Here is a 19,049-nt window from a genome sequence, read left to right as displayed (position 1 = left end):
TAAAACATGCAAGGGTCACAGCTAATGCAGACCCATATCAAAGGATGCAGAGGAACTGTGTTTCTCTACAGAGTGCAGCCCCTTTGAGTGCTAACGAGGTGCCTGCAGAGGCAGCCCCACTCCTTCATTCTGTGGGCAGAAGTAGGCAGTGGGTTCAGACAAAGGGGAAAAACAGGTCCTTTGATTTAGTAACAAAAACAAGCTGGTCAACCTAGGTTAACATTAAGTATTTTAAGCACCCTACTCCCCATAAAATCACTGGTGTTCACCTTTGACATGTTTGGGAGTAGCAGTGAATTCCGAGGGGAACCATTTTCAGCTAGAAAGTGGCCCCCGATGCAAAAATATGGCCTCAGCAAAGCATCTGCAGCAGAACTTGGCAATGGTCCCCCTGCAGCCACCCCTGCACACCAGAGATATTTCAGGGTCTTTTGGACACTCCTGGGGGCAAAGTGAGAATTGAGAGAGGCCCGCCCAGAAGTGGCAAATATGCCGGACAGGTGTAGCTGCAGCCCCCCTCCTCCACGACAGCAACGTTGATTGTCGAGCACGGAGCCTTTTGCCGATGAGTTTGGGTGGACCCTCCAGGCATCGTCTGACAACTGGCTGGAGCCAGTCTCACAGTGGCTGCCCTTCCCAGGGCATACAGGAGGGCAGGTACCTGCAGGTAAGTCCCTCACCCCAGCTCCAAAGCACTTACGAGATTTCCGGTTGGCCCGGGAGCGCTTCCTCTCCCGAGGCACCACTCGCTGACTGGGCACCTGGGTGGCCGACTTGACGATGCGATCCATGATCTCATCAGCCGCATCATCTGTGACGTTAGGGGAGTCATCCGTTCCCATAGTCCACGAACTAGCAGATCCTGAAAGATTACACAACCAGAGAGAGAGATGTACTCAGAGAGAAGGAACATACTAGAGAAAATACCAACACTACTCTTCCAGGCACGGAGCTGTGTCAGCAATGGATCACAGCAGCAGATCCCAGGCACTCACCCGCCCCCCCACCCCACCCCACTGCAAGGGCACCACTGTGACCTGTGACTGCTACCCCGCCAGGCACTGAACTCCCCCTCAGACCACTTACCTAATACTACCCTGTAACAGCTACTGAAGGCCTCCACCCAATAGGCCCCGGGATCATGGGAGGGCAGATACCACACGACAGAGTGCATCACAGATGCTCAGTGATGTATGTCCACTGATGTCTGGAGTTCTGTGTTAATTCAGCTCTCTATCTATGGCTGTATATGCCTAGTAAATGTCAATTACCCCTAACTTTTCTTCCAGTTAAACAGAAATCAGTAGGTTTTGTGGCAGTCTATCTTCAGATTACTTAACCTTTAAAAATCATAATAGGACAGGGGTGCCTGGGTGGCTCAGTCGGTTAAGTCCCTGATATCAGTTCAGGTCATGATCTCGATGTTCGTGAGTTTGAGCCCCGTGTTGGGCTCTGTGCTGACAGCTCAGAACCTGGAGCCTGCTTCGGATTCTGTGTCTCCCTCTCTCTCTGCCCCTCTCCTGCTTGAGCTTGCGTGCTCTCTCTCTCTCTCTCTCAAAAATAAATAAACAGTAAAAAAATCATAACAGAATAACATTCTTCAACTAACAAAGGAGGAACTGACATAAAATTTTCTCTGCTCCTTGCCCAGGTAAACACATTTATAAATAACTGTATATTAAAGCAGAGCAGGTCTAAGTCTGGCATAAAAGCATCTGCCTACAGACAAGCAAGAAGAAAGCATCATGAAAACATGCACTACCAAGCAATGTTCAACAGTTAGAAATGAATGCTATTTTAACATATCAAGAACTATGCCTTTGTGATAGATCAACTTCCTTGTGAAATCTCTTCTCTAAGATGGGAAATACATTTCTGTAAGAAGAAATATGTGCAATGGGCTCAAAACTGTGTTTCCTCCACACACACTGCCCTTTGTAGTAAACATACGACTTCCAAAGCCTGTAGGTGAGTGTTCTCAGACTCTGTGCCTACGGAACACTACTCAGAGCCTAAGGTCCAGCTGAAGATGAAAAAAAGCCAGCTTTTCTTAAACCACAGGCAAAAAATGTTAGTAAATATACATCTTAAATTCTGGAGTTCTACTTCCATACTAATTTTTTAAAACTTTTGGCGTTTGGATACTGATGACAATAGCTGTGAATAGCTGCTCACAGTTGAGAAGACTGTGATTTTTGTGGCTACGTGTTTGTGGTTGAAATTTTACAGCAAATATGTAATATGCTATAATTTAGTTATAATTTCAGCCAGTAAAATGCATATCGCTGAAGTGCGTACATAAATAATTCACACTTTGCAAAAGGAGTAGGATTCCTGGGGCTCCACCACCTGCACATATCTGAGACCTGTGGTTAGATAGGTCCATATGTTTTCGGGTGACAAGGTTTGTGTTGTTGACTATGTTATTTTAAACATTTATTTTATGAATGGGAGCGTAGCTACAGCACTGGCATGTACGAAAACAGTAAATTGTACTTTCTCTGCTTATGCCCAAGGGCACCTGGTCTACTTGCTCCCATAAGACTAGATTTTTCAACATCATTAAACCCTTTAAAATAGGTTCCTCTCAGAAAAGAACTTTTGAAATTGCTGAATGTTTCTGCATTCTCAGGATGGTCCAGGTGGTCTAATTGGAGGCAAGAGGCCTCATACGGGCACAGCTGTCACACTGGGACCCTTCAGAGCTTCTGAACAATGGTCCTCCTCAGAGCAGACAGAGCAATCGATAGTGCAATTGTGTTTTGCCCAGCAATTTCCTGTTTTCCCTTTTACCTACTGGTTTCTAATTCTGCGTCTCATTTTAAAACGCCAAACTACCCTTCCCAAAACACACAAATTTCAATCAACTGCATTTGCTCATAATATATTCTCAGAGCACTGGGCCAGAAAATGAAGGCATCATCTGATCTTCCTACCAAGAATTACCTATTCTTCCCATCTTATACATCCCCAGAGAGTTGCCTTCACCGTAATGTGTCAGGAGATGCTTCAAAGGAACATGCTGCCATATGTTCAGGATTGCCAGACTCAGTTTTGTGATGTCATTCTTTCATGACCTCAGTCCTTGTCCTGTTTTTTTTTTTTTAACCTCCACCCCTCCTTGGTTATTTGCCTGCCTGAGAGCTGTTTATATGCATTTATCCTGGTCATGTACAGGTTGGATTTTTTTTCCTGGAACCCTTGGACCCACACATAGCATCAGGGAAACACTGCCCATACATTTTACAGACCCAAAGGGCCAATGGCTCGCCACAGTCTCCCAAGTGTTAGCAAGACATTTCTATACTGAGACGAAATAGAAAGAATGAAGTATTATAGACTACGATAGCACTGTATCACTTTGACTTCATTTTTAAAAATATGTGAGTTGATAATTTAGACTTGCTGAATCACAATGCTGTACACCTGAAACTAACGTAATGCTGTATATCAACTACACTTCAGTTAAAAAAAAAAAACAACAATGTAAAGCGTAGTTTGAAAGATAACACTGTAGTTTATTTTTCCCCTTAAAAATCTAACCTAAAGAAATAGTCTAAAAGGGAAATAATTACATCAAAATAGAGTGTGATACAAGTTTGCCTTTGTTTCTGAAATAATTTCCCTGGATATAGACTTCTAGGTTTAAAGCTTTTCTTTCTGGCGGTTTGAAGATGTCATTTCTCTTTCTTCTAACTTCCAAGGCTTCTGTTAACAGTGAGCCCTCATCCTGACTGTCGTATTTTAGAAGGTAATCTATCTTTTCCCTCTGGTTTTTTAAAAGAGTTTATCTTTATCTTTGGTTTTCTCGCAGTCTGCCTACATTGTATGACGTATGCTTTCCTCTTTATTTATTCTCCTTGAATTTGCTAAGTTTCTTAAATATGGGGGCTGATACCTATCATCAGCTCTGGGAAATTCTCAGCCATGACCTTGTCAATTATTGCTTCTTATCCATCTCTTCCTGCTGTTCCCATTATACATAGGTTACACCATTGGACTGTGTGCCTCATTCCTTACATTTTGTTCTGCTCTTCCCATTGTTTTCCTATGCTTCACTTTGTACATTTTCTAATAACTCATCTGTGAAGTCATTAATCCTTTCTTTTGCTGGGATGAGTCTGCTCTTAAACCCACTCAACGAGTTCTTTATTTCAGACATTTCTTTTGCAGTTCTTGAATGTCCATTTGATTATTTTTTTTTAATAAATTCCAATTTTCTGTTGCAAGTGTCCACCTTTTAATCAATTTGTCTATATTTTCCTTTGTGTTAACATTCGGAATGGTTCAACCCTGGCTGCAAATTTCAACATCCGGATCACCTGTGGATCTGCTGCTAGTGTTTCCTTTTCCTTATCGGGCACATTTTCTTATTCTCTTGGCTTGTAATTTGGACTCTGCACTGGACTTTGTGTACAGAAGGATGCAGACACTGGAGTCCATGTTATTTCCCCCAGCCTTTGCTCTTTTTTGTTAAGCAGACATGGTGAAGAACGGAATGAGGTCGGGACCAGACTGTAGTTTTAGTGAAGAATCAGTCCACCTCTGTGTTTAAATATCTGTATGTATTTGTTGAAGGTGCTTTCTCAAGCTCGTCTTTGTTTCCTCGGCCCTTCAAGGCTACAGGAGATTTCCTCCAACTTTTCTGACCCAGCCTCCCCCTCATCATGCTGCCCCAGCACTTAGCAAATGTCTCATGGAGAAAACAGTCTTGGAGTTTGGAGACCCTCTACTTCCAAACCCTTATGCCAACTCATGTAGCTATTAGACATTTGGCTGACTTCTCTCTACTATTTGAGTCTCTCTGCCCACGGTAGGCCCAGTTCTCGGGTCTGTGTCCAGATTTGGCAAATGGTCTTAAGGAGGGGCTCTCAGCTCATCTACAATTCTAGTTTGTCTCGTCCTCTTTCCCTTACCAGTTTGCTGATATCTTTTAAAAGAAAGCTTCTGCCACTGTATTAAAACAAATTCTAGTTGTCTCAGCAGGAGTGGTGCCCTGACCCTCCCTACTATGTGCCATCTGGAAGCAGAAGTCCCTGAATGTGCAGAGAAACTGAACAGTCTTCCTTTCTCATCTCTTTCTCTCTTAAAATTTGCAGCCTGTTATGTTCCATTAGACAAACTAGGCTCCATCTCCGCAGATGGCTTCCATCGAGCTACCTTGCAGCCACCCAGGTATAGGGCTCCAGACCCCTGATGGCTGTGGTCAATGCCATGCGGGCATTGACACTCCCCTTCATCTTCCTGGTGGCCACGTGCAGGCCAGGACACAAAGCCTGCAAGAGCTGCTGGGCCCAGAGAGTCTAGACTCATCCGTGGGATGTCTTAGGTCATTTTGAGTACCACAGGTATAAGTGATTCCCTTCCACACACCCCACCACACCACAAAGCTGTTTTATTTACTCTTATCCTTGTTTTACGCTTCATAAAAGCAGCATTGAGAATGATAGTCTCTACTGCTATGCCTCTAATGTTACTACCTTCTTCACCATCTCACATTCAACACTTTTTTTCTCTCTTCTTAGATTCTTTCTTGTATATACATTCTTCCTCTGTGTCGCTACTTGGCTTTTCTGAGAAATGGAGGTCCTTTTATAAATAGCACTGGCCAAGTGGAGGATACCTCTCCTTCCTCATAGAAAATCGGACAATCAGAACATACCCCATAAAGTGCTCAGGGCTGTGGTTGTTCACAGCTGTGTCTTTCTGCTGTTGGTTACCAAAAGGCAGCCCTTTCATTGCTACAGCAGAATATTCATATATTCATTTATTTTCTCCTAATTCCATATCCAAGACTACCTAGAAGTCAGGGGGTTTGGAAAAACCAAATCCCAGAGAACCAAATCTTTGATTCTTTGATGTAATCATAGTATATGAAGCATTTGAGGTATAGTTTGGGAATCAAGGTTGTAGTAGAAGATATGACTTTCCTGCTTTGCTGTCTGTGTCTCAGGATACCACTGGGGCAAGGGTGGAGGGAGGCAGCCCTTTTTCTGGCATATTCTTAGCTGCATATCAAAGTAAAACCCCTGCAAAAAGGGTAAAAACCAAAGTCCAACATTAAGAAACAGACAAAGGAGCTAGAGTGATATTGAACTCACATGAAGTAAGAAAAACATGTGGTAATTTTGTAAAAATCCTGAAGTGCAGCTCCCCTAGGGAATCCCACATATGCCTTAGGGACCTGGAACCCTGCCTGGAAGCCCTTTCAAGACTCCTCCTTGGATGGCAGCTTATGGTCCTTGGGTTGACAAGAAGTTCCAAGAAACCAAATGTAATGTGTGACCCATTTTCTTCTAAAGAAAACTTGAAACTGGATTTACTTTGTCTCTTATGTCAAAGTTCTTGTTACTATCATTACTATTTTTTTCTTACATTTAACAGGGTTGACAACAGCAAAATTCCAAAAACACAAAGCCAATTAGAAGTCACTGAAGGGCCTTCTCAGGGGTTTCTCCAGCTCACAACTCTACTTTGTAGCTGCCATCTGTCATCCTGTGAGTCTCAACGTTCTCCAGAGTCTGGGAGGATGCCTGATGGGCATCGCATGCATGCATTTCCTTACCGAGTTTCCGTGATGTGGAAGCCAACCCACAACCCAGTTTTCCTGGCCTGTTCTATTTTTTGCCCCTCTCTAATTACTACTAGAACTGCTCTCAGGTGCCAGAGCACCCCAGTTTGGACAATAAATGGTATGCTTTCTGTTAGTTGTTTGCAGTGTATGTGCGAAGCAAACACCAAGAGGAGAGACAGCCTGTCCGTCAGGAGCTCATTCTCTTTAGTGATAAAGTTTGTAATCTTTAAGCAGCCTGAAGGGGGGTGCTCAGGAGCACATGGGAGGAAGGATGGGCCCAGTGAGTTGAGGAGGATGAAGGAGGAGGTGGATTCTGGAGGTGAAGGGGGGCTGGACAGGCAGAGGAAAAGGGGACAGCATGAACAGCGGAGGGGGCTCAGGGAGATGCGGGTGCAGAGAAGGGTGGTGCCCAGTGGGAGGGCCAGTGAGTGCCAAGTGTGGGAGACAAGCTGAGACCAGGGGCCTGAAGCGACAGCATGAACAGTGTGGGCCACGTCTTGCAGGCAGTGAGGAAAGCGAGGAGGGGATCACGTGGTGTCAGACTAGACTAGGGGACACCATTAACATTCTCGGACGAAAAATGCACCTCATTCTTAATTACAATAAAATATCCCTTCCAAGTTATGAAGCGAATCTGGAAACTCTTATCTGTCTTTACCATCTTCAGTTTTCATCACTTCATTGCCTCTAAAGATTTAAAAAGGCAAAAAAGGGATAGTGCTTTCATCCGGGGGCCGGCATGCTTCTTCTACACGGGCCAGCTCATGAATACTTTAGGCTGTAGGGTCCTCACAGTCTCTGCCACCACCACTCAGCCAGGCCACGGGTGCCTTCAGGCGCCACAGACAACACACCAATGGGTACACTTGGCCGTGTCCTAGAGAAAACCTTATTTACCAAATACTCCGCTGGCTGCATTTGGTAGTTTCCTGCAGCCCCCCCCCCCCCACTTTAACCCGTAAGGATTCATTCATAATAATAACTCCTCTTGTGTGAATTCAGTTATACCTCTGGGAGGATTGGTCTTTGAGACGAAGCACTACAGTGGGTCACAAACGTGTGCGTGAAGGAACGTGTGTGGTCAGCACTGGAGGTCCCGGGGAGTCGGAGGCCCTGAGCAGATACTTCCTGGGCCCAGTAACCTGTACCCTCGTGCTGGGAACCAGGTCCCCGCGGGTGGTCATCTGGGGAAGCCCCCCTCAACTGCCCCCGGCCCAGGAGTTACCTCGGCTCGCTCGGCTGCGTGTGCGGACGCCCAGCACCGGGGTGGCGTCCTCCACGGCGGGCGATGAGGTCTTCAGCACGGCCTTCATGTTCTCGTGCTCCGTGGCGTCCTCCGCGTAGCTCAGGCCCTGCGGCTGGCTCAGAGGCGCCGGAGAGCTGCTGGAGAACTTGCCGGACTACGAGACCAAAGTAGGGGTGAGGGGTGAGGTGACTCCCCAAAACACCAACTCAAGCCCACAAAACGTTTCGTTGAGGAAAACCTCCCTCTTCGTTGTTTGTGTGCATTCTGCAGATGCATTCGCTAGGGCAGTCACTGAGGTTGTCAATGAACCAATGACACCCATCCATGTATGCCGCAAGTTCTCTGACCAGAAAGAAAAGCCATGGTCCCAGAAGGACCACACCCGGCCCTCCCCTCTCCAGGCTCTCCCGGCCCACTGCAGATTCCCTCGGTAGCTGCCTGCTAGGGACGACTGACATCAACCCTGGGAAGCACCACTCAGAAACCAAATGTTTCCAACCCCAAAGCCCTGATGTAAGAATTCAAACATGCCCCGTTAATCACATTATCAAGTTTTTTAATTTACCACCAGAAAGCACTTAAAATTTTCTTATCTACCACTTACAATGGTTTAAAACATGGGATTCAGTCACACAATCATACCACGGTAAGCGATGGGTAGAATCTTTCCAGATCTAGTCCCATCTCACTTTACAGAGAGGGAAACTGAAGGTTCAGTGACATGCCAAAGACCCCAAGGGAATCAGCTGCAGGGCCCAGACCCGAACATGACACAGAAATTCATGCTGAAACTGAGTTGAGCAACACTCGCTACTTCTGGCCGTGTCAGAAATGTAGTTGTTCGAACATGCAATACATGTAAGTGGTGAAATTCTCTAATTGTAGCTGAGCAAAGAATCAGGGTTTAGATGTTTTAAAAGAGGTATGCTAGAACACTGGGCTATATGTACACAAGGGCAAACATCTGGAGGAGAAACAGAAAGTCAGTCAGACTAATGTTTGCAAAGAGCAGCTCTACAGATTCCTGGCTTCCTCTTGTCATCGAGTGTCTCAGCCATGGCAGCAGAGCCCAGGACTCATCTGCTCGTGCCATCTGCACTGCTCCGTCCTCATCTCCCAGGGCCCATCAGCCCTGACTTGGTCTCTGGTTCTCCCATCTGCACCGGACCCAGGAGGAGGAGCCCTGTCATCCCACCCCTGCACACGTGAATCCCAACGAACCCGATGGATTCCGGCTGAGAAAATAGACACAAGTCAAAGGCTGCCCATGAGAGGGGACTGCTTTCATGGCCACTATCCCACTTCCTGTTTGGCTTTAGGGCTCTTTCTACGGTTATTCTAGAATCCAGCTCTCATATTTGAGTTGCCAAAAGGCTCAGACAGGGGGCTTGAGGGTAAATTCCCTGTCCACTTCTCCAATATTGGAGAGTATCTCCAATATTAGAACTTGGCCATTCCTGACAAGGCCTGGGACTCAGGCACAGCTTGGAAAATGCAGGTAACCCTTGATTCCTGGCATACATAGCATGATGAGAACCCATGTCAGGAGGTTAGTGATCACACGAAAGCAACCAGAAAACAACCATGCATGGTTTAGAGCACTGAATGGTGCTGATGCCTCATGCCGCTTATGTTAAGTTAGACTCTACAGCACGCCTGGGAAGGCCAAATGTGGCATTCTTTATGTTTATCAACAGTCCTACCTCCACTTCATCCTCTTCGTCAGTCTGCCCGAGAGGACAGGACAGGATGGAAAAGACAGAAGGGATTCTTAGACGGTGCAGAAGTCAGCAAAGATGAGAGCATCTCAGTGTCATAGCAAATTCCAAATACAGAAACTGGCCATCAAAACCGGGGTGCACCCTCCTGATTTGGGAACTGCCAGGCCCTGACTGCACAACCCTCCTGCCCTCGTCCAGACATTCCCTCTGTGAGCCCCAAGGCCAGTTCTGACCAAAGTCAGGAGGAATCTGTGGGGCTCCAGACCAACCTCCTGAGGCCGCCCAAGGGCTGATAGCCAGCATACCTGGTTTCCGGACAATTAAGATCTGACTCCCAGCTCTGTGGCCTGCGATTCAGCTGGCCATGTCCTGTGGAACCCACCACAACCTGCCAGTTACCAGGGCCCTCCGTAAGTGGACCAGCCTCCATCTACCCAATGCTCTCTGCCAGCTACTGTCCTCCCTCTCATCCCGGATGCCAGAGCCCTCCCCACCTAGGCTGCCAGGTCCTTCCACACACAGGGAAGGCAGAACACGCAGAACAACCACCCAAGTAGAATGGGTCCTGTTACCCTTGCCTCCGAAACATGAAACTCAGTTCTTCTAAAACTCTTACCTGCCCCTCATGGAGGCTTTCTGAGCTGACACGCCAAACTTTTAATTATCACCAGATAAACTTCTTTAAGTAACTTTTAAATAAAATATCTTTTTTAAAAGATAAACTGAGGGCAGGGGAACCTGAGTGGCTCAGTTAATTAAGCGCCAACTTCAGCTCAGGCCATACCTCGTGCTTCGTGAGTTCGAGCCCTGTGTCAGGCTCTGTGCTGACAGCTCAGAGCCTGGAGCCTGCTTTGGATTCTGTGTCTCCCTCTCTCTCTGCCCCTCCCCCACTCATGTGCATGCTCTCTCTCCTTCTCTCTCAAAAATAAACATTAAACAAAATTAAAAAAAAAAAAAAAGACAAACTCAAGGTGAAAGTCATGCCCATCTCTTGATTTTAGATTAAACACACCCTCAATTTAACTTGTTTCCACTGAGGTTACAAGACCAGGCCCACAGATCAGACACAAGGTTTTGTTTTTTTTTTTTTTTTAATATATATAATTTATTGTCAGATTGGTTTCCATACAACACCCAGTGCTCATCCCAACAGGTGCCCTCCTCAATGCCCATCACCCACTTTCCCCTCTCCCCCACCCCCCCATCAACCCTCAGTTTGTTCTCTGTATTTAAGATTCTCTTATGGTTTGCCTCCTTCCCTCTGTGTAACTTTTTTTGCCTCTTCCCCTCCCTCCTGGTCTTCTATTAAGTTTCTCAGGATCCACATAAGAGTGAAAACATGGTATCTGTTTTTCTCTGACTTATTTCACTTAGCATAATATCCAGTTCTATCCACGTTGCTACAAATGGCCAGATTTCAATCTTTCTCATTGCCAAGTAGTACTCCATTGTATATATAAACCACATCTTCATTTTTTTTTTTAACATTTATTTATTTTTGAGACAGAGAGAGACAGAGCACGAACGGGGGAGGGTCAGAGAGAGCGGGAAACACAGAATCCGAAACAGGCTCCAGGCTCTGAGGGGTCAGCACAGAGCCTGATGCGGGGCTTGAACTCACGGACCGTGGGATCATGACCTGAGCTGAAGTCAGACGCTTAACCGACTGAGCCACCCAGGTGCCCCAAACCACATCTTCTTTATCCATTCATCAGCTGATGGACATTTAGGCTCTTTCCATAATTTGGCTATTTTTGAAAGTGCTGCTATAAATATTGGGGTACAAGTGCCCCTATGTGTCAGCACTCCTGCTTCCCTCAGACACAAGGGTTTTGAGAACAGACTAAACTTTCAGCAGCTGAAATGACAAAATGCTTCTGATTCATCAAGTTCCACACCATCCCCAGGCAAATGGCACCACACTCAGAGATAAGAGTCCTGCTCTATTTTTATTTCTAGTTTAGAACTTATTATTTTACCAGGATGATTGGCATTTTCTCATCATTAGCACATGTATAAGGTGTTACCTATACAGAATCTCGAGCCCTCTCAACATCCCCCAAAGTAACTAGCATTCCCTTTTTCTAGAAGAGGAAGCTGGGGTTAATGGAGGATAAATGTCTGTGAAACTGAAGGAAACATTTAAAATAGGAAGCCAGAAGGGGAAGCTCTCATGCCTTAATGCTGTCATCAATTGCAGCCACCAACAGGAAGAAGCCTACCTTAGCACCCCAGCAAGAGGGATGAAGATTTCCTTCTTGCCTGGCAACAGCCCAGCCAATGAGCGACTACCACAACTCAGCCAATGAGAAACCACCACCACCCCGAACTCTCACTTTTTTTCTAATGGACTTTTCATTGGAAGTAGCCTCTCCCAATTTCCTCTTTTGTCTATAAAGTAGCATTCCTTTCCTTTGTTTTCTGGACTTGCCCTATGGTTTTGTTATAGCTTACATGTCCCAAATTGCAATTCCGCTGCCATTCCCAAATAAACCCATTTTGTTGCTAAAATAACTGGCTGGTTCATTTTCAAGACCTCCCCACTGTCCCTGGATGTGGAGGTCATGGGACTGATAGCCTGAGTTCTTGTTGCCCATCTTGAGTATGATGACAGTGGATGGGCCACCGCAGTCTTGTGCTGCCTTGTCTATGTAACCATTTTGTCTAGAACTACTTCAGGGAACAAGGAGGAGGAACTATTTAATTTAATATTGACCCTTAGCTGGGAGGACTCCTGGATTTTGAGAAAGGAAGCCGTTTTCATTTTAGAAACAGAGAAAGAAGAGGAGGGACAGGCACACAAGGACAGATACAGGGCTGACTCTAAACACAGGGTCTTCAGATTTTACCCAGATTTCACTCTATCTTGGAAAATAATTGCTTTTTCAGGGCACCTAGGTGGCTCAGTTGGCTAAGTGTCCGACTCCTGATTTTGGCTCAGGTCGTGATCTCACGGTTCATGAGATTGAGCCCTGTGTCGAGCTCTGTGCATGGTGCAGAGCTTGCCTGAGAGTCTCTCTCTTCCTCTCTCTGCCCCTTCCACGTGCGCTCTCTCGCTCTCTCTCTCAAAATAAACAAACATTAAAAAAAAGTTTTTCCGCCAAATCATGTCTGTTTGACTGCTACCACTTCCACCTTCATTTTACCCAGAATCTTTATTAAAAATGATTTACTACACAGTTTTCTCTAAAAATCATTTACAGCCCTACTGTTCAGGGACTCAATCTATCGCCTATGTTTTTAGTAGTGTAAGTTGTGTATATGTTGTTTTCTAACCAGATCATGAGGATACCCTTGGGGTATAGCTTGTCTTTTATTGCAGTCACATCTTCCTTAGTGCCCAGTGCAGTGCTGGGCACGTAAGTGAGAATTGAGAAAAGAAGCTATACACTTTGCCTTAAGTGACAATATCCTAGTTTTCCAGCAGATGGCAGTCTTTGTACGTGGATGATGCCACTCTGACCACTGAAAACAGGGACTATGTTGAGGATGAAGCCTGTACAGCCCACATTTTAATGGAAATTTAAATATTTTTGAATCAAACTGCAGAAACATTTACCCATTTATAAATAGGCAAGCTGAATGTTTTCGGAGAAGGACAGAATTAAAAAATTAGTGGGATCTGTAAAAAAAAAATCTCAAAAATTTGGCAAGAAATTATCATGTGTTTTTGTAACTATAAGCATATTGGGCTTGTATTTTTCACCGTCCAATGTGTCTCATTTCCAAAAAGCAAGTAAGCCCCTTTTAAACTTTTAAAAATAACACCGTGGAATGCAAAGTGGGCCACAGTTTAACCAAATGGATTCAGTTTGCTTCCTGTTGCTGTCCTCTGGGAGGCTAAACATCCTATTGAACCCAGATTTCAGGAGAGGAGAAGGAAAACTCTCAGTGATGGCACTGGCATTCAGAACTGCCAGGGGGCTGCACAGAGGACTCCCTCCACAGACAAATGAACTGAGCACTCTTTAAGGGTCAAGAAAATTCCAAGGGAACGAGGAGTTTGGGTGAGGGGGTTGGTCCCTGGTGGTCCACAGAACTGCCATAAAATGACAACATTTCTAAGATGATGGATTCGGTCGCCACATAAATGTCAGATCCCTCAAGAATGTGGACAGGAATCGTGTGCACCCCGTTTTTCCCACAACACACACACCCATCGGGGCGCAGAAGGTAGCCTGGGGTCTTCTTAACTGCTTTTATTCCTCCCTAAAGAAATATGTCTGACTGGAGTTTCAAGGAGAATTGCAACCCCCAGGACGATGACACTCCCTGTTGCTTGGTCCTTTACCCGCTCCATCCTCTGTATCACAGAGCCAGTGTGCTTCTCGAGCCCATGCACAGATGAGATCAATTTCATAAAGACACATCAGAAAGAGGCACCTGCATGGTATGTCTTTGTCTCTGGCTTCTTCACACATCCCTTTCCCCTCTACTTATAGAACATCTCCCATCTGAATGCCCATGGCACCCGGGACCTGGGGGGCTCAGGGCTGAGGTGGGAGAGAGAAGCCCAGGAGCGAGGCAAGCATGTAAGTGTGCGGAGGCTCCCCACCGACCGCCCCCGAGGGGCTAAAGGGAACTCCTGTTGGATTCACTGTTGTCCAGATTTCTTCCCACCTGAATATCCTCTGACTCAAGGGACTGCCAGGAAGCCCTCAGATTATGTCTTTGACCAACCTCACCAATTATTTCTCTATTCAGAGGCCTAGAATGGGTTGCCCATGGGTCAACTGGTTGGTTGCACATAGCATCGTTATGATGATGAAACTCCTGAATCAACTCCCAAATCAGTAGTATACCTGTCTTCCTATGATAAGTGGCATCACCATTTAACCGTTTTCTTTTCTTCCACTTTTACCCACATCCCAGAGGTTGAAGAATCAAGCCTTTAATGACACCACATCCCACAACACCCCAATATGGGTTAAAGTCCCTCCACCAGCCACACATCCTTAATTTACATGTATTAGTCCCACGTACGTTATATAGATTTTCACAGAAATAGTAGAGGAATAGTTTACGAGCACTTTTTAAAAGATGGACATTTTTTTCACAGTGGGGGGTGGGGAGCACAGCTCCCAAACTGCGGGGAGATTTTATGGTTGATCTACTTTCACAATAAATGACATGAAACTTACATCGGTGATCATCTTCCCTCTGGTCTTATTTCTTTCTCTGTGGTTGGCCCGTTTCTGTTTCTGCTGCAAAACCCTTTCCCTGGTGGTGCGATACTCCAGTGCAAATTCACTAAGGATCCTGCAGAACTTGTTTATGTTCACTTCCCGAATCGCGTAAGGTGGGTGGCCCATAAAGAGCAAAAAGGAATGGAACCTGCGATAAAACACACGATAATGGTGATGGCTTCAGTTTTAAAGAACAAAAACCTACGGTCTCAAAACTTTCAGTAAGAAACCAACCAGGCAGGCATCGTGCTTTGTTCCTCGGGCTTTGGGGTTGAAGAGACTTGAGTGAAAAATGCAACCAGAAGTCAAGTTCAGCTCGCTTTCTCGCTGAAGGAGGATGTCTAGGTGTTAGGATTTTAGGAGATTACTGTTTTCCTTTTGCTTATCAGTGTTTTAATGCTTTTCTAAAATGTGTACGCAAATCTTTCGTAAGAGGGAGGATGAAGCACTGTCTTAAAGAAAAGGCCGCAGTTTCTAGATTATGTAGGAACTGAATAAGGAATAAGGGAATATTGCTTAGTGATTCCTCGATGACCTGCTTCCACAATAGCTGGAACACACGTGATCACATGAGTTGTCAACAGATGGTTTGTAAAAATGCTGATAAAATTTTTTGTGAGTAAATATTCTGAAATATTTTCTCATGATATCATATACAATCTTAATTTTATTAGGAAGCACCAAACAAGCAGCACAAAATAAATTTCAGCTATTTAACTTCTAAATTAAAAATTAGTGGATTTTAGTGACTTAGCAATTTTGTAAAGGAAATTAAATAAGCAAACATGTACACGATTTTTAGTTATCCGGAAATGAGAAAGAAGATACGAGAAGACAGAGGGACATTTTTATGTAGACGGAACAGTATTATATAAAGGATACCACTATTTATGGACAACTACTTTGGATTTTGATCATTCTAATTTTTACTGTTTGAATAGGGGTTTTGATTGGTTTTCAAATGAGAGAAATTGGCTTATTCCTTATGTGAAAAATAATAAAACATACAACTTGTAATTAAAGGGGCTGAAAAAATGTTTACTACCAGAGAATTTAGCTACACCTATAAAGCTGTTGGAGAAAAACAAACTGTAAGTTTTCATGACTTTGGATTAGGCAATGATTTCTTTCTTATATGTGACACTGACACCATCAGCAACCAAAGAAAAACACAGATAGACTGGACTTAATCAAAACTAAACACTTCTTTAAAAATGTTTATTTTGAGAGAGAGAGAGAGAGAGCACGAGTGGGAGAGGGGCAGAGAGAGAGAGGGCGAGAAAGGGAATCCCAAGCAGGCTCTGTGCTGTGAGCACAGAGCCTGATGCGGGGCTTGATCCTACAAACTGTGGGATCATGACCTGAGCCACAATCGAGAGTCAGACCCCCAAGTGACTAAGCCACCCAGGTGCCCCCCCCCCAATTAAACACTTCTGTGTGTCAAAGGACACTATCGAGAGTGGAAAGACAACCCACAAAGTGGAGAAAATATTTGCAAATCATGTCTGATAAGAGATTTGTATCCAGAATATATACAGAAATCTTACGACCCAACACTGAAAAGACAAATGAAATATGGACAAAGCATCTGAATAGACATTTCTCCAAAAAAAGATACACAAATAGCTAATAAGTGCATGACACGGTGCTTGACATCATTAAGCATTAGGGGAATGCCAACCAAAACCACAAGGAGAAGCCACTTAACACTCACTGGGATGGCTATAATAGAAACACACACAATAACAAGTGGTGGTGAGGGTGCAGAGAAGTTAGAGCCCTCAATCAGTAGCAGACGGGAACATAAAATGGCTCAGCTGCTTATGGAAAAGTCTGGCAGTTCCTAAAAAGTTAAACATAGGGTTACCATATGACCCAGCACTTTTGCTCCTATATATATCCCCAAAAGAAATGAAAATATGTGCCCACACAAAACCTCTACAGAAATGTTCACAGCAACGTTAATCATAATAGCCAAAAAGTAGAAACGACTCAAATGTCCATCAATAAATGAACAAAATGTGGTCTATCCACACACAGTACCACATAACTGGCCCCACTTCCTGTCTCACCTCCAATGACCCCAGCTGCACTAGACTCCTCAAGATCCCTTGAACAAGCCTCGGACTCCAGGCGTGCTATGTGGACCCTGAGATGGCCGAGCTAAGAGCCTGCAGGGCCTGTGAGAGGGGCAGAGAGGCATTCCACTCGCAGGACCACAGGCTCTGAAAGGTGTCCACTCCTAGCCGTTCCCTCTCTCCCATCCTAAAGGATCCTGCCCCAAATATCACCTCCTCAGAGAAGCCTTCCCTGATGTATTTTGTAAAACAGCACCGTGTCACTTCCTGTCTCAATTATACTCTTCATTTTTCTTCCTGGCTCTTACTACTACCTGACATTATACACTGGCTGTATAATACATGATGTGTTGAGATAGGAAGGTGCGTGCAAGAAAAATCAAGGGGACAACCAGTATCTTTGACTGGTCCGATCATCCACCCTTTTCATCAAGTGTGCCACTGAGTAGAGGGTCTGGCCCAGGAAGGGGAAGGGTGGATCTGGGGGTACCAGGAAGCCAGTGAGGGTGTCACTTGTCCCTGTGCCGGCCAGCAAGGCCTTCCTCCGCACTTGCATCTGGGCCCCCGCACTCCAGCGCCTACCACAGCGTATACAGCTCAGCCTAACGGGTCTGCGGGAGCTGAGTGAGGGGCTTGCAGGTGAGACAAGGCAGCTGGAGGGGCAGCACGAAGGGAAAGGGTAAGACGCAGATTCAGCCACGCAGAACGAGATTTTCTCAGCCAGGCAATGGTTTTGAAAGCTAAGTCTTACCTAAAGAGGACTAAGTTCTTTCATCTGCCCCTTTATCAAGAGGAGACCCACTGGACTAAGGGAGGGCCAGACAGGACAGGGAGGTGGAAGCACCTGCTTCTTTAGCTTCATGAATGAAGGAGCAGGGAAGGTGGGAGGCCCGATGTGCATTTTCATCTCTCCCCAAGAAGGTCCTGGAGTGGGGAGAAGTCTGCCGAGAGGCTAAGGGGTGCCGAGGGCAAGAGGAACTTCTGTCCCACCAGGAGGCCCTGGTACGAAACAGAGGGTTCCGGGCCCAAACGGACCCCCCCCCCCCCGCCCCCGGCAGAGAGGGAAGGGCAGCCTTGTAAGGTGAGGAAGCAGTACGGTCTGGCCAGACTCACTGGCCCTCATGGATCCTGTGTGGTGGACAGTGGACCCTAGGGACCCAGGGGGTGACAGCAGAGAGCCTGCGGGGTCTGAGGACACAAGTGGAGCAGAGGGGAGACCTGATGAGCTGTCCTTTCAGCCCATCAGTCACACCAGGAGGTGCTGAGCAGAACTGCCCTGGCCTGTCCACGTGGGAGGCTAGTGAGTTTCCAGAGGGCTCCGTCAGAGAACCTACCCCCATCTTCACCACTGGGCTCTAGAAATCACTGGACTTCCCCAAGGTCAACTTCGGGAGGGGTAGCTCGGAGGAGACGAACTCTTGAAGTCCAAACATTCGGGAGACTAACAGTTTAGCTGCTTATCCTTTGACTAGGTTGGCAGACTGCTACCCAGCCAGGCAGTGGGTCATTGAGGAGGTGGGCTGAATGGCAAAATAAGCAAAAGTTATTTTGTCTGTGCAGCTGAGCGTCATCAGAATAGAACCGCAGCTCTGCTCCCTGCACAGGCTTGAGTTAATGCCCCAGAGACAGATGACCTTCATACTCGGGGAGCCTCAGAGCCGTGTCTGTGTCACCACTGTGTCTTTTAAAAAGGGCCCTATTAAATGAATTCCTAATTACACAGATAAAAATATAACTCTTATATACTTGCAGGTGAGGGAAAAAAATGAAGGCCTAGCTACTTCCAAGTTTCTGATCTGCAATATTTAGGCTGACCTGCAAGCCCATAAGGCACCTGTACCCACCTCACCTAGGGTTCTAGTCCTTTCTGGGTCTCAGTTTCCTAAGTGTAAAGGGAACATATTAGACCACAGCAGTGTAGGCTATGCTCCTGGGAATGCTGGGAGCGAGGGAGGGAAAGAGGAAACACAGCCGCTGGGGCTCTCAGTCCCCCAGCGCCATTTCGACAACATATTCCGGCTTTAATCAGTTCTACATATGGCCTTCCGGCTAACCACTTCATTCAAACCCAGGGTTCTATGGCTTAGAGGCTTTGGCTCGGCCACCACCTGGACCTGCCCTTTAGCCCTGCCTCCCCGCACACACCCCCCCTCCGCCTTTTTTTTTTTTTAAATGTTTGTTTATTTTTGAGAGACAGAGACAGAGTGCAAGTGGGGGAGGGGGAGAGACAGGGAGACAAAGAAT

General features: G+C 45.9%; 1 protein-coding gene across 11 annotated transcripts in view; it reads right to left on the bottom strand.

Annotated features, from left to right (window-relative positions):
- Positions 1 to 19,049, bottom strand: part of FHOD3 (formin homology 2 domain containing 3) — a 468,859-nt gene that overhangs the window by 11,934 nt on the left and 437,876 nt on the right. For 8 of the 11 annotated variants that reach the window (XM_027068795.2, XM_053206689.1, XM_027068790.2 and 5 more), the window contains 4 exons: positions 14,683 to 14,875; positions 9,524 to 9,547; positions 7,800 to 7,974; positions 701 to 862 (listed from right to left, as the gene is read on the bottom strand). In XM_027068795.2, coding sequence (XP_026924596.1) covers positions 701 to 862; positions 7,800 to 7,974; positions 9,524 to 9,547; positions 14,683 to 14,875 — 554 coding nt within the window. The remainder of the gene's footprint in view (positions 1 to 700; positions 863 to 7,799; positions 7,975 to 9,523; positions 9,548 to 14,682; positions 14,876 to 19,049) is intronic. The other 3 variants (XM_027068791.2, XM_027068802.2, XM_027068803.2) reach the window with 1 other exon arrangement.

The sequence above is a fragment of the Acinonyx jubatus genome, chromosome D3 (genome assembly GCF_027475565.1).
Source record: "Acinonyx jubatus isolate Ajub_Pintada_27869175 chromosome D3, VMU_Ajub_asm_v1.0, whole genome shotgun sequence".
Lineage (NCBI taxonomy): Eukaryota > Metazoa > Chordata > Mammalia > Carnivora > Felidae > Acinonyx > Acinonyx jubatus.
This window is presented reverse-complemented; position numbering and strand designations above follow the sequence as displayed.